We start from the raw sequence: 14,172 nt of genomic DNA on the forward strand, positions 1-14,172 counted from the left end.
ATAGCACGGTAATATACGAACCGCGTACCCAATAATTTATGTACAAAACACCGTGGTAACTTTGACCAATGGAAAAAGTTGTTGTTGAAAATATACCCCTGGTAATTTATGTGAGAATAGCACGATAATGTAGAAATTGCATAACCGGTAACTTACGTAAAAACACCGCAGTAACTTTGACTAAGGGGAAAAAGGTAGTTGTTGAAAAACACACCTCCGGTAACTTATGTGAAAGTAGCATGATAAGTTGCATACCCCCGGGTGGTAACTTTTGACCCAATAACATACGTACAAACACCGCAATAACTTTTGCCAAAGGAAAATACTTGTTGAAAAACATAACCCTGGTAACCGTTTTCGCATCAGACTGACGGTTTGAGCCACAAAAAAATTGAATTTTATATTAGGAAAGAAGCTAGGATGATGTAAGCTTTTCTCCTCTAGTGCAAACATATGCATCTGTATGTGGTGAAAGGTGGAAAAACCATTTTTATGCCCCTGGTAATTTATGTGCAAATATTATGATAAATTGCGTAGAATAGGCGTGGTAATTTATGTACACCACGCGTGGTAACTTTTGACCCCCAAAAAAGTTGTTGAAACATACCAACATGGGATTTAGTTTCGAAGATCTCGTCGCGAGGAATCTTTTATATGAAAACGGTTTTTCATCGGACTGACGGTTTGAGCTACAAAACATTTTGAATTTCTGGAATATGAGAGAATCTATGATGACATCAGTTTTTTTTCATCTAGTGCATGTCCGTAATTAAAGGAATGAAAGAATGTGAATGAAGATTAAGTCACTCTAATACATGCATGCATGTAATTATATAGAAGAAACGAGGTGTGGTAGTTTTGCTATCTGCCACACATGTGCCAAATATCAGTCCTTCGGTCCCTCTCTTAACAGGCCACTACCTAGCTCCGTGCACCGCAAGCCGTTGCTTTTTTAGTCTAAAAATCAGATGCTTACGCCGATGTCAACTAGGTGTGTTACAGTACGCATGTAACACGCAAGTATGTCAACGCCAGATTTTTCAAAAGGTAGATTGGACCCAGTAACTCCCATGCTTTTTCACTGGAGTGCATCTTCTCATCTTCTAGCCGCACAGAGTAAAATCCGCTCGTAACAATATCCCATCACCTGATTCTGTTCTTGAAAAGGAATTTCACATCGCTTGTATCCGGTTGCCTCCTTGCGGTGATTTGCATCACAGCACCATCAGCAAGCATGCGCTGAACAACTCTTGTAATGTTTTTCGCGTCATCGATGCCGAGATGGTGGCTTCCAACAATTGGGATTTGAAGCTCCCTCATCATTGTCATCATTCCAGTTGCCTGGCAAAACACAGGTCATGGAGTGCACACTTTAGTTCAAAGATAAACACCTCATGAACAATCGGAAACTCTATTCTAATGAGCATGGGTTTAATTCGCTTACTCTTCTATTGTAGAAGTTGAGGTAGATATCCTTCAAATTGATCCACTCCATAAAGTAAGATGGCAATTTTATTTTTGAAACCTTGCACTGCTCAGGGACCTTCGTCTTCAAATCCCAATTACCACTGGTATATTGACAGAAACATGAGAACAGACACATTATAGAACCTGAAGCACAGAAAACAAATTCTACTGTGGAAACCTAGCTTGGGTCAATAAAAGATGTACTACAGACAGGGTGCACATCTTGCATTGGGCAAAACCCCATTAAGCCATGTTAGGAGCCCTCCTAACCTGTACATGGCAGGGGACTTGCCATTGGGCCAACCCACGGACTTGGCCCATCTGCGACCCATCTCTACAGCTACAAGTACAAGGGAGAAGATAGAGAGCGGGTATCCAGTGGATCACATCATGAACCGGCCGCGGCTTCTTCCCTTTCCACCTTCCCCAATTCTTGTATCCAGAGACTGTAATCCCTAAATTGGTACTTGAGTTTGTGTGCTAGATCAATAGATCGAGAGAGGAACTGTGAGGTTCCTAACATATGATATCAGAGCTGGGCCCCACAACACCCTAAGGGGGGCTTCCCTAGGGGGGTGGGGTGTCAGGAACCTGACCTTGGGCAATGCTAGTGACTTTAGTCCCACCTCGGATATGGGAGGAGGCCAGGAGCTCCTTATAAGGGAGATTGCCACACTCCCTTTAGGCTGGTCTTTTGGGATGTAGTGGGCTCTTCCCTTGTAGTGGAGTGTCGGATGCGCACCGGAAACGTCCGAACATATGCCGATGGAACGGGAGCTAGGCCTAGGCTGCTAACAAGTGGTATCAGAGCCAGGTTATCAGAGGCCAGGCACCACCCTTCCCTCGCTCGATCTGCCGCGGACGTGAAGCTTGCGACAAGGTCTACATCAACTTGAAGCCATGGATCCATCTATCAAGGATTATTTTGAGAAAATACTCTCCCGCATGGAGGAAATCCAAGTCGAGCTTCGCAACAACACGGACACCATCAGGTCCAACAACGCCAAGCTTGACGGCATGAATGTCATTGCTCTGCAGCAGGAGCGCGCCCCCTCTTCGGCGCCGCTCGGTGAGGATGGACTCGATTCGGCTGCTTTATTCACTACCCCAACCCCACAGGATACTCCCGTCACGCTCCATAGCCGCCTCGCGGCCGTGGCGCTCACCCCATCATCAACCGCCGCCGCGGTCTTCTCCGGTTGTGATGACAAGTTCGTCCGCTCCGCCACCCTTGCGACGACTATCACCACGCCTGCAGTCCTCCCCGACACCTATTCACCTGCTGGAAGGACGCACAAGGTCGTTGAGGTCCTCTGTGATGGGTCCCCTGACCACATTGTCATTGCGCCCAGGACCTGTTCGACAGAATGCTCAAACCAAGTTGGAGCCAAGTCGCTTCCGCCTCCAGTCACGATGGCATCACAACTCCCAACAGCCACACCTGCGCGCATCGACGACCTCGTTCATCCTGCTACCAATGCTGTTGCTGCAATGCAGCCATTCCTGGACCATGACCTGAACATCTTACCGCGCACTAGGCATCAGGGGCTGCTGCTACGACCGACGCCGTGGCCATCGTTTCTAGCGGATTGTACTGCAGAGGGTATGGAGATTCGACCAACTCCGTGGCCGCCATCTCCGGTCGGTGTGCCACTAGCTGACACTGATGATTCAGATTTCAGTCTGCATTTGTTCTGTCACGTGAAGAAAATGGGTGTTCTGAGCACAGAATTATCCGGCAGTTTTGGTCTTCAGTTAAGGCAATTTGAATCTTCTGGCCCAACTGGCATCATAGTGCACTGGAAATTTGTTAGCAGTTCAAGTATGAGAACATCCTGCAGGTATCTACTAAGTGTGCACCTGAAACTATATTCCTCTGAGAAGGTTGTTTGCTGGATCCATACAGTGGCAAGAGCTAATTCTGTGATCATGCGATTACTCGATATCCAACTGAAATTGTGTTCTGAACTACCTAATGGTTATTTGATCTATATGGATTTTATCAACATTGCATTGATGGGATCAGAGGTGATACATAGGAAGCAAATTCACCACAAGGGCTTGCTGTCATATTCATGTTATGGACTGCAGCCATGGGGGGATCCTGAATATTTTATCCATGGTACTGATGCTTATGAATTGTATTTGGAGATGCTTGTGCTAGTGAGGAAGATGTGGAAATCAGAGCACTGTTGGGCATCTCGCTTGTGTCTTTTACAGTGGCACAACAAGCTGCTTGAGATTATGTGTACTGCTCCTAGTTATAGTCTACACGTGAGCACCAAGTACAGGTTTGCGCAACAACAAAAAGGGAGGTATAGTTTGCTTGCAGTTATTGAACTCATGATTTGCCCAATGTATATGAGGATGGTACTTGCCGTGGTAATATTCAGGGGGCTCGTACGTACAGCTACAGCAGAGAACAATGGCCCAAGTAGTTCAGTTGTAAGTGTCATTACTCCACTCATACATAGCACCAACACTTGTTTTTTTGGGAATATCCTAGTACTGGCCTGGAGATCAATGGGACTGCCAATGGAGAAAGTATCCAAGGTAACTTGCTCCTGTGATTTTTCCTTGCCTTCGGCATATAGACCATGGATGGTATCCTGGGTAATGGATACAAATGGTCTTGTAACTGTCGACACAATCAACCCTATAGGTTTGCATTACTTGGCTGTTTGCCCTATAGGTGATCCCTACCTCCCTCTTGATTGGATCAGTGCCTCCGCTCTTTATGGCCGTATGATTGCACGGTGCTTGGATTTTGTGCAATTGGATACTACATGTGTGTTAGCAGCAATACCTTTCTTGGTTGATTATTTGGACGATGGACATCTTGTAGCATATCCGAAACCTGGCACAGCCCGTGCCTCTTGGAATGACAGCCAGGGGCATTCCCTTATTCAGTTTGAGAAGTTTTGGGCCACTGGAATTGAGAGAGAGAGGTGTTTGATCCCAGGTGTACTTTTCGAGTCCGGGCGCACACTCAACAAATATCTGGTGATCTATTAATCCTTCGTACATGTTTCATAGCTAGCTCAGCATACGTGCAATCTGCAATCTGGGTGCACCCCAAATGGGCTCCTTCCAACAGCCCCGTTCCTCCTCGAACCGCAGTTGCTTTGGTATCCCAGTTCGATTGTTGCTGACTTTATTCCAGGAGTCCCTTGTGCCTACTGCTTCTCTTATGTGCAGTCTGGCTATATGTTCGCTGTTGTGTTTGGAGCTATACCGTATGAACTGGCAACAATTCTGCATCCTTCACTGGACATATCCAAGCTGCAACCTGATGACTACAACAACCATTGTCTCCTGCTTCAGTTTATTTCTGCTATAAGGGAGCTGGAGTTTGAAATGGCCATCTACCATCCGGGTATGTCTTGGGATCCTGGAGGGCTTGCATTGTTGTTGGTAAGGAAATGGACTCAACGGGAGGTCTTTCAAGGAGGAAGATGCGCCATGATCTTGGTTGCCTGCTGTCTTGTCACCTTCCCAGCTTCTACTCTTCAACCATCGACAATTATGATAGCGGAGGTAATCAGCAAGAGAGCACAGGCTCCACTGTCTTGGTTGCCCGACAATTATGATGGTGGTATGGTGTTCTCTACCTGCTCCGATCAAGAACATGCTCAAGGAGGGAGGGGTGTCATCGCTGCCCGCTTCGCGCAAGACTCTATCGACCACAAGTACTACATCCGCTTCAACAACAACTACTTCCTCGACACCTCCTTTGGCTGGCTCGCTATCGTCCACGACTACTACTCCCACGTCGTTCAAGTCAACCCCGCCTTCGTCTGCCACCGCGAATTTGAGCTAGTCAAGGACCATCGAGTGCAATGGGACCCGGGTGGCTCTTGGTGGCGTCAGCTTGGGGTCAAGCCGGATTTCAAGGAGGGAGGGATGTTAGGAGCCCTCCTAACCTGTACATGGCAGGGGACTTGCCATTGGGCCAGCCCATGGACTTGACCCATCTGCGACCCATCTCTACAGCTACAAGTACGAGGGAGAAGATAGAGAGCAGGTATCCAATGGATCACGGCACGAACCAGCGGCAGCTTCTTCCCCTTCCTCCTTCCCCAATTCTTGTATCCAGAGACTGTAATCCCTAAATTGCTACTTGAGTTCGTGTGCTAGATCAATAGATCGAGAGAGGAACTGTTAGGTTGCTAACAAGCCAGAAGCAGAAACCCACTGGTTCCTGGTTAAACCAAATTTGTAATGTGGTTTGGTCTCCAAATCTAGTAGGCACTCTTGTGTTCTCAGAACTTGTGGATAACTTAAAGAAATTCCGGCCAGGAATTCCACGTTTTGCCATTTTCATTTAACATTTCTAATCAGTTCTTAATATCTATGATCCCAACCCTTGCCTAAAGATCTGGTCTGGGAATGTTAACTCTACTAGATTCGCTTAGACCAGAGGCATGTCGATTAATACTAGACAATGAAATTTTATGTTGCAGGACTCAATGATCCAAATTTGGAAGAAAATATGAAACACTTACAAATGACAGTGTTTTTCTTTAAGAAAAATGTAGTATTCGAAGCCAAACTTACCAAGTAACGAATGCAGCACTGTTGAGGGATTCTCCTTGTTTCTGTTTCCACAATTTGTGACCTCCAATCCAGTCTTCAAACTCTCGAAGAACTTCCCCGAAAGGGACAGCAGTGTCATGCCATACACTTAAACATTGAACGACAGACAAAGTTGTTAGTATGTGTAACCCAAATTATTGAGAGCAAATAAATACATCAGGCTTCTAGACTATTTTAGTGTGATAATCTAATGACATGCTGCAACAGTTGTTGCATATACATCCTCCAAAAGGGCTACTAATGCATCCTTGTTGCTATTTAATGCACCCTCACATGAATAATGTATTAATTTGTATTCAAGCTCCGCCATTAGGTGATTGCAAATTTGCATATCATATGCCGCCTATGATCAGCCAGGTGACAGGTTACATCCACAATAAAGATTGAACAAAAAATCTTGAACTCGCATGTTAACAGAATAAAGTCAATGTTGTGCTACTTCTGTAAATTCACACTCAAATCATAAAATAAATAGTTCTGAAGAGAGCAAAATAGTGCTGCACATACCGGTCAACTCCAAACTTTCCATATTTCCCTTCTATATATTCTTCTATTCGTTGCTCACTCATTGCAGTTGGGCGTACAAATCTACAATCAACATACAAGAGGGCAGAGTGTTGGCTGCTGGCTAAGGATACGTCAAAAGAAATAAGGAAATACCAGAAATGTATTAACTATTACAATCTACAGTTGTGCATAAGCCAAGACGAACACAGCAGAGGAGAAGCTAACTTGTACAAGAGGCATATGTTCTGGTGTCAGAATTTTATTTACTTAGTCATGTATATATTTAAATGTGGAATTCAAGCTTATGGCGACATATAAGAAGCAACCAGTCACATTCTCTTAATTATGGTTCATAAGTATTGATATCCTAGGTTTTATCAGATTGTACAAAACAAGAAAATGATGAATTCAAGAACTGGCTTTCATTTTGAGTACATACCAAACTCAAAAAGAATTAGCTACACAAAAGCATGATTCAGTCTCGAGTGCATATGTATATAACCAGGGAAACTGTAGTGCTGCTCATCATTAGTTCAATAGTTAGTCATGGTTCTCCATAGATCCCTTGATACACTCCCCCAAGTAATGTTTTACTAAGTATATATGTTAAGAACACGGTGGAGGCACATGTTAAAAGTACCCAGCCAAGTAACTCTGATTTTTGTAACACATTGCTGGCAATCTCATGAGTCATCTATGGTCTAAAGAGTTCGATAATCATTCAAATAAGCATATAGACTGAACCAAATAATTTTAATATTCCATGATTTACAAATAAGTTGTACCTCTGAAATGAATCGATGAACTCCATGCTGTGGGCGTCAATCATTACAACTGGGAATTCAAGAATTTCAACCTTTCCCTCCAAATCAAGAACTAAAAAATAATCCAGTTTCTGAGGCTTCACTTTATCTGCAGCTGAAGCATTCACTGGTAGGTCCACCGACAAATTATGATTGAACTTCTCAAGATGCAAAGCATCATCCATCTGTGGAAACACAAATCTAAATTAAAATGGTGCTTCCACTAAATAATCAAGTATTAGTGCAGTATTTTTATTAAGGGCTGCAAATCTGTTTAAGGACATTCAAACGGAGTGGACACTGCTTCGCCAAACCAAAGATTTACTAATTTGAAAACTCATATGATTATCACGCCACATAAAAGTTGGAGTACTCATCAAGACTAGTTCTAAATGCACTGAATAAAGTATTGATTAAGCTTTAAAGAATCCATATATGTTTAAACAGATACAGGTCATACTGTCAACACTAAATTAAAAATAGAGTAGCTTTCCACATTGTACATTCCTAAAACAAAACTATCAGTTAATATTGATGCCACGAGATTTATTGAACTTCTAAGAAGACTAAGAGTTCACAAGTGCTATGTTCTTTAACCTATTAGGGAACCGTACCCAGATTTTCTAGCAATCCATATTCCAGCCTTCTATTCTTGTCTCTCATCCACTGTATACAGATGAGGATAACTAAATATCCTGTTCAGCTCTTCTCATATACTCCCTCCGTCCCAAAATAAGTGGCTTTGATTTAGTACAACTTTATACTAAATCAAAGCCACTTATTTTGGGACGGAGGGAGTACATGTCTATATAAACTACTAAAACTCATGGCTTCTAGAAACTTTCCCAGTAAATTCTAGAACTAGTTTTATCATTTATTTTTTATTTCTATTTGTTCTGCGTGATTTATTAATCCTAACCTAATTTGTGATATTACATAACAAATTTTACTAGTAGCAGATAATACGGGGGAGACTAGTATAGGATAGGTGAGATCAACGGGATCAAATTATTTTTTTTTTTGAAAATACAAAACATGTTCAAACACTCTCAAAAAAATTGCAGACATACATCAATGTTTGATGTACAACCTCAAAAAGTTTCAGCTCCAAAATCGACCTACACTAATACAACAACAAAGCCTTTAGTCCGAAACAAGTTGGGGTAGGCTAGAGGTGAAACCCATAAGATCCCGCAACCAACTCATGGTTCTGGCACATGGATAGCAAGCTTCCACGCATCCCTGTCCATGGCTAGTTCTCTGGTGATAATCCAGTCCTTCGGATCTCTCTTTATGGACTCCTCACATGTCAAGTTCGGTCTACCCCGACCTCTGTTGACATTATCAGCACGCTTTAGCCGTCTGCTATGCATTGGCGCTTCTGGAGGCCTGCGTTGAACATGCCCAAACCATCTCAGACGACGTTGGACAAGCTTCTCTTCAATCGGTGCTACCCCAACTCTGTCTCGTATATCATCATTCCGAAATCAGTCCTTCCTTGTGTGGCCACACATCCACCCCAACATGCGCATCTCCGCCACACCTAACTGTTGAACATGTCGCCTTTTAGTCGGCCAACACTCAGCGTCATACAACATTGCAGGTCGAACCGCCGCCGTCCTATAGAACTTGCCTTTTAGCTTTTGTGGCACTCTCTTGTCACAGAGAATGCCAGAAGCTTGGCGCCACTCCATCCATCCGGCTTTGATTCAAAGGTTCACATCTTCATCGATATCCCCATCCTTCTGCAGCATTGACCCCGAATATCGAAAGGTTTCCTTCTGAGGCACCACCTGCCCATCAAGGCTAACCTCCTCCTCCTCCTCGTGCCTGGTAGTACTGAAACTGCACCTCATGTACTCCAGTTTTAGTTCTACTAAGTCTAAAACCTTTCGATTCCAAGGTTTGTCTCCATAGCTCTAATTTCTAGAACATGTTTTTACCATTAAAACTCATAAAACGACTCAATTGCTAAAAACATTGGTGACATGTGTAGGTTTTATTTAGCTGTAACTAGTAAACCAAAATGTCGTAAAACAATCTCATTGTGTAAACTTGGACAGTGGCAACGTGAATACTCCATAGTCCATAAGTAACTCCTCTTTTTCTTTACTTTATACATCACTCAACTTGATTATATTAGCAACTTAATTCACCAGAGATACTTCCATTGCTAGCCTACCATGTCGGAAGCTGTTAGCATCCTGCACACCTTCAGTCTTTAGAAAGACAATTTTTTCCTTATAGTTAGTCCAGAAAATAGTTCTGCATACTATGTTTTAAATCTTCACCAAGTTAAAATATATGATGTCTGTTCTACAGCCACACAGTCTAAATCAAATTTACCATCCTAACACATGCTATTCTTGAATTGCAAAGGCGTGTATCTGGACCCAAATGTTTGCTTTATGAAACCACACGTCCACACCACATACCACCTTGCCAGCCATGTAACTGAAGGAAAACGCAAAATAACCATCGACAACTACTCCCTCTGTTCACAAATATAAGATGTTTTGGATATTTCAGTATGCACTGCAGACGGACTGAAATGAGTAAAGAAACACACTAAAGCGTGACTATGTACATCCGATTCACAAAAAAGTTAGAACATCTTATATTTGTGAACGGAGGGATTAGAAGATACGCACAACCTTACAGTTCCAAGCTCATGATTTCACCAATGCCTCACCCCAAAATAACCATGAAAGACTTCTTCTCCTGGCATTATTGAGTTCTTGTGTGCTAGCAAATGTAACTAATTTGTAACTACCTACGCAAACACAGAGATGGCTCGGCACGGGGAACTAACCGGTAAGCAAGCGACACTCAGGGGAAGAAGCGGGAAGAAAAATCACCATGGTGCATCTTCCCTGGGTGTAGTACAAGCACGTAGGCTTCCACGGCCGCCTGGAGGTGGACCTCGGGGTTCCCGCCACCTCCCCCTCCTCCCTCGCAGTAGGAAGGAGGGGAGAAGCTTGGGAGAGACTGGCATCGATGGGGAGGCTTCTTGGGTGAGAGAGGCGACGAGCCGAGACGGAGGAGGTAGAGAAGGGGCGCGGTACGGAATGGAGCAAGGAGGAGGTGGTGGTGGTGGAGGGGAGTAGGAGGAGGCGGGAAGAAGATGAAACCCTTGCGAGCGCCATTCCAATCGATGCCTCTCCGGCTGAGTTGCGGGAAGCTGATGCAGATAGGGGGTGATGGGATCGACTGGGTCAGAGAGCCAGTCTGTTGGGCTCATGGGCTGCTACTCTGGGGCAGAAACGTGGAAAGCCTGGGGCAGAGGCAATTGCACCCATGTACAAGAATTTAGTTTGTCTCAAAAAAAAAGTACAAGAATTTAGTTTGTCCCTATCTCTACTACTTATAAAAAAGCAAACATAATCTTCTCTAAACGCACCCCATAAAACAAACACAGACTCATTACCACCGCATGATCAGGCCCACTAAACTCAATCTAACGGCTATCCTTAGTCTAACTCATTTTCTGTGCACTTAGCAATTTATATTGACTGACCGTACTCCACCACAGATGAAATTGCACGCCCGGTAAATTGGGAAAATATAATCGTGGACACATTCTATTAGGAAACAAATCATGGGCGCGTCCTATTATATAGGAAACTAATCAGAGGTGCATCCATCCTATTAGAAAACTAAATCACAGGCATAGTATATGCAATATTGTCGCCGCCATCGTCTTCTGCCTTCGGGCCAGGGCGCTCTTTCGTCCGAGTGCGACAACTGCATCCACGTCCCGAGTATGCTCTCCGGCGGTGTCGGCTTCAGCTCCGTCCGCATCTCCCACGTTGACAACCACCCACTACCGACGCCCTCCAAGTACAAGCCGCCAACCGCCATGGTCCCTAGGGCGGCGTCGGTCTCGGACGTGGCGCAACCAACGTACACCGTCAAGGGCACCAATTTGGGGGTATTTTGGGCTTTGCACGACTAATACTGTACCTTTGACACTTGGTGGTCGGTCAGATTTTTTTGATTTGCAATTTCATCTACCAACCAATCCTCCTCTAACGTGTAGTAGAAACATTTTGGGGAAAGGAAGAATTGCTATTCTGGAGTTTAATTAATCATTTGATAATTCCAAATACATGTTATTTGGAGCATGAAAACCATTCCCATATATAGATGAAGGAGGAGATGAGACTGATTGTAAGAGTGTATTTGTTTAGACCTACATAGTTCAGTGAGTGCACGTGCATTACAGATTAAACAAGAATCTTGGGGCTTCAAGCAATCTAGAATTCGAGATTTAGGATTATCTTAGATTGCCTGCTTGTACTGCAAATGTATAATCTGATATGACGCGTACATAAGAACTGTGCAGCAGTCTTGGATTACAACTTAGGATCAGAGGGATACTGAAGAAGTGAAGATGCATTTCTCTCTTTCTCAGGGTTATTTCTATTGCCAGATGCATTAAACTGGACCGTATCAAGAGATAACACCATCATAATGATTAGAATTGCCTTATTATGGTCTGATTATGTTTACGGATGATGTCCCTTAGCTTGGAAATAAGGTGGATGGAGCCTAGGTCAAGGGGTTGGAAATCAGAATATATAATTCATTCTTTATTTTTATTCATATCCCATTTTAGTTTATGTACGCACAGACTGTCTTATAGCGTTGTAGGTTTGTCTGGTTGCCAGCATGTAAACATATACAAAAACGGATAAATACTTTGTATTATGATGATTATTGGATTTTTTTAGTCCTTTTACATTTCAGTTAGTTCTTGTAAAGCATCTTCTATTTCGTCGTTTTAGTCACATATCATCTTGTGTTTCCTATTATCGATTATATAGGCGGATATCCCTTTTGGAGCTCGGCCTCCAATGAGGCCTCCAAATTCAAATTTGAAATTTCATCGAAATTCATATTTTTATATTTAAAAAATTCTAAAAAAATACAGATATACATGTAAGCATAACACACATGTGTGTAAATTTTCAGTTCAAAATACATTGAACTGAGGGCTATGCAAAAAAGACAAATCTGTGACCGTTTAACACATGATACTATTCATCCTACGAGACCATGAATTTGTCTTTTTTGTACAGGTTGCAAATCAAGGTATTTCATCATGAATTTTTACACACACGTGGATTACATCCTTACATACAAGCATATTTTTTCAGAATTTTTTTAACCATAAAAATTTGAATTTGAATTTTTTAAAATTAAAGGCCTCTAAAACGCCTCTCTCTTATATAGGTAGCTATATAATTTTTGCAGTACATATAACCGAAAAGTATATATAATTTTGATCTAAATTAGTATTTAATATATTTTGCTATGTAGATATTAGGTAATTTTGGCAGTACACATAACTGAAAAGTATATATATTATCTTTCATTTGATATATATATATATATATATATATATATTTGCAAAAAAATATTACTTTGTACTATGTGAATCTCATCTGGTTTACGTTTAAGACGTGCGTTGCACGTGCATACTTACTAGTCTAAAAAAAACGAAAAAGCTATTTTCCAGTCGACTGGAAATTCGCTAATAGATCCAAACGACCCGCGCGTCGTTGGATCTAGATCGCACGATCACGATTTTTTAGCGGACATCATCTTATCTTATGGAAACTATCCCTTCGCTCCTCCTCGAAATCACGCTGATTATTACCTGCCCGCCTGCATTCCTTTTTTTTCGCGCTGAATTAATTACGTGCACGCCCGCACTTGCCTTTCTTTCGCAGGTACTAATAACCATCCAAAAATAGAGTAGGTTGGGCAAGAAAAATTGCATGCTGGGGGACTCAAACTCAACACCTGTGACATGTAGCTAAGGAAGACCTCAATCCACTAACCACTCTACTCTATCTATGTAGTAGGTGTTAAGTTAAATAAAGCTAAACTATTTGATTATGATATTTAGTACTGCATCTCCTATAAAACATACATTTTCCATTTTTAATTTCATGAGTTTTCTCTTGTTTATCTTTGTTCCACTTTATGATGAAAGTAGGTATCTCCACCAACGCTCGGATGACGGCGCGGATGATTTTGGTGATGTGATCAACGATTCTTTTAAAGAATATTCAGTCCAAGAGGTAGGAGATGTTGACGAAGAGAAGGTGGTAGGTCATCTCTGAAGCCGGTAATTTTTGGGCCGCAAACGTGATAATTACATCTGAACACCGTGATAATTTTAGCCCGATGTGGAAAAAGTTGTTGAAATATAACAACCAGTAATTTCTATGTGAATAGCCTGGTAATTTATGCACCGCGGACCTGATAACTTACATGCAAACACGATGATATCTTCTAAACCAGTCGAAGTTGATGAAGTATCCCCTGGTAATTTCTGTGTGAATATCATGATAATTTACGCGCCGCAAACATGATAACTTTTCCCTCCGTTGGGGGAGGGGTTTTGACGAGATATAACCTCGATAACTTCTGTGTAAATATGATGATAGTTTACGCATCACAACCCTAATAACTTACGTACAAACATCACAATAAGTTTTGATTGGGGTAGCAGAAGCTATGATGCTTTCACGGCAGAAGCCATTGCTATAAGATTTGGTTTGAACTTGGCACGTATAGCAGGCTGCAACACAATTGAAGTTAATTCGGATAACTTGGAGGTAATAGCTGCATTGAAGGAGTGCTATTCATCTTCAGTAGCCAGTACCATCTTTGATGACTGTTTTTTTATGTCTCTTGATTTCACTCATATCTTGTATGACCATTGTAGTAGAGACAACAATGGTGTAGCCCATGAACTAGCTAGACTTGAGTTCTCACCTCCTGATGT

At 42.4% G+C, this 14,172-nt stretch overlaps 1 protein-coding gene across 2 annotated transcripts; it reads right to left on the reverse strand.

Annotated features, from left to right (window-relative positions):
• Positions 1 to 792: 792 nt before the first annotated feature.
• On the reverse strand, positions 793 to 10,578 carry LOC119331962 (uncharacterized exonuclease domain-containing protein At3g15140-like). Of its 2 annotated transcripts, none has more exons than XM_037605140.1 (6): positions 10,232 to 10,578; positions 7,356 to 7,558; positions 6,571 to 6,651; positions 6,025 to 6,150; positions 1,445 to 1,568; positions 793 to 1,341 (listed from the first exon to the last, which is right to left on the reverse strand). In XM_037605140.1, exons 1-6 carry the CDS (start codon positions 10,517 to 10,519, stop codon positions 1,144 to 1,146), a joined length of 1,020 nt encoding a protein of 339 aa, XP_037461037.1. In that variant the 5' UTR covers positions 10,520 to 10,578; the 3' UTR covers positions 793 to 1,143. The 2 variants fall into 2 exon arrangements, with proteins under 2 accessions (XP_037461037.1, XP_037461038.1); XM_037605141.1 differs by having other exon boundaries at positions 10,186 to 10,317.
• Between the last annotated feature and the right edge of the window lie 3,594 nt (positions 10,579 to 14,172).

The sequence above is a fragment of the Triticum dicoccoides genome, chromosome 7A (assembly GCF_002162155.2).
Source record: "Triticum dicoccoides isolate Atlit2015 ecotype Zavitan chromosome 7A, WEW_v2.0, whole genome shotgun sequence".
Lineage (NCBI taxonomy): Eukaryota > Viridiplantae > Streptophyta > Magnoliopsida > Poales > Poaceae > Triticum > Triticum dicoccoides.

What these genes read in the sequence shown, in the direction of transcription:
- LOC119331962 (XM_037605140.1), bottom strand. Translation starts at nt 10,519, where the DNA reads ATGGCGCTCGCAAGGGTTTCATCTTCTTCCCGCCTCCTCCTACTCCCC. An exon ending in CCCAGGGAAGATGCACCATG is followed by an intron (nt 7,559 to 10,231) that starts GTGATTTTTCTT and finishes GTGTTTCCACAG; the next exon opens with ATGGATGATGCTTTGCATCT. An exon ending in TTCATCGATTCATTTCAGAG is followed by an intron (nt 6,652 to 7,355) that starts GTACAACTTATT and finishes TGTTGATTGTAG; the next exon opens with ATTTGTACGCCCAACTGCAA.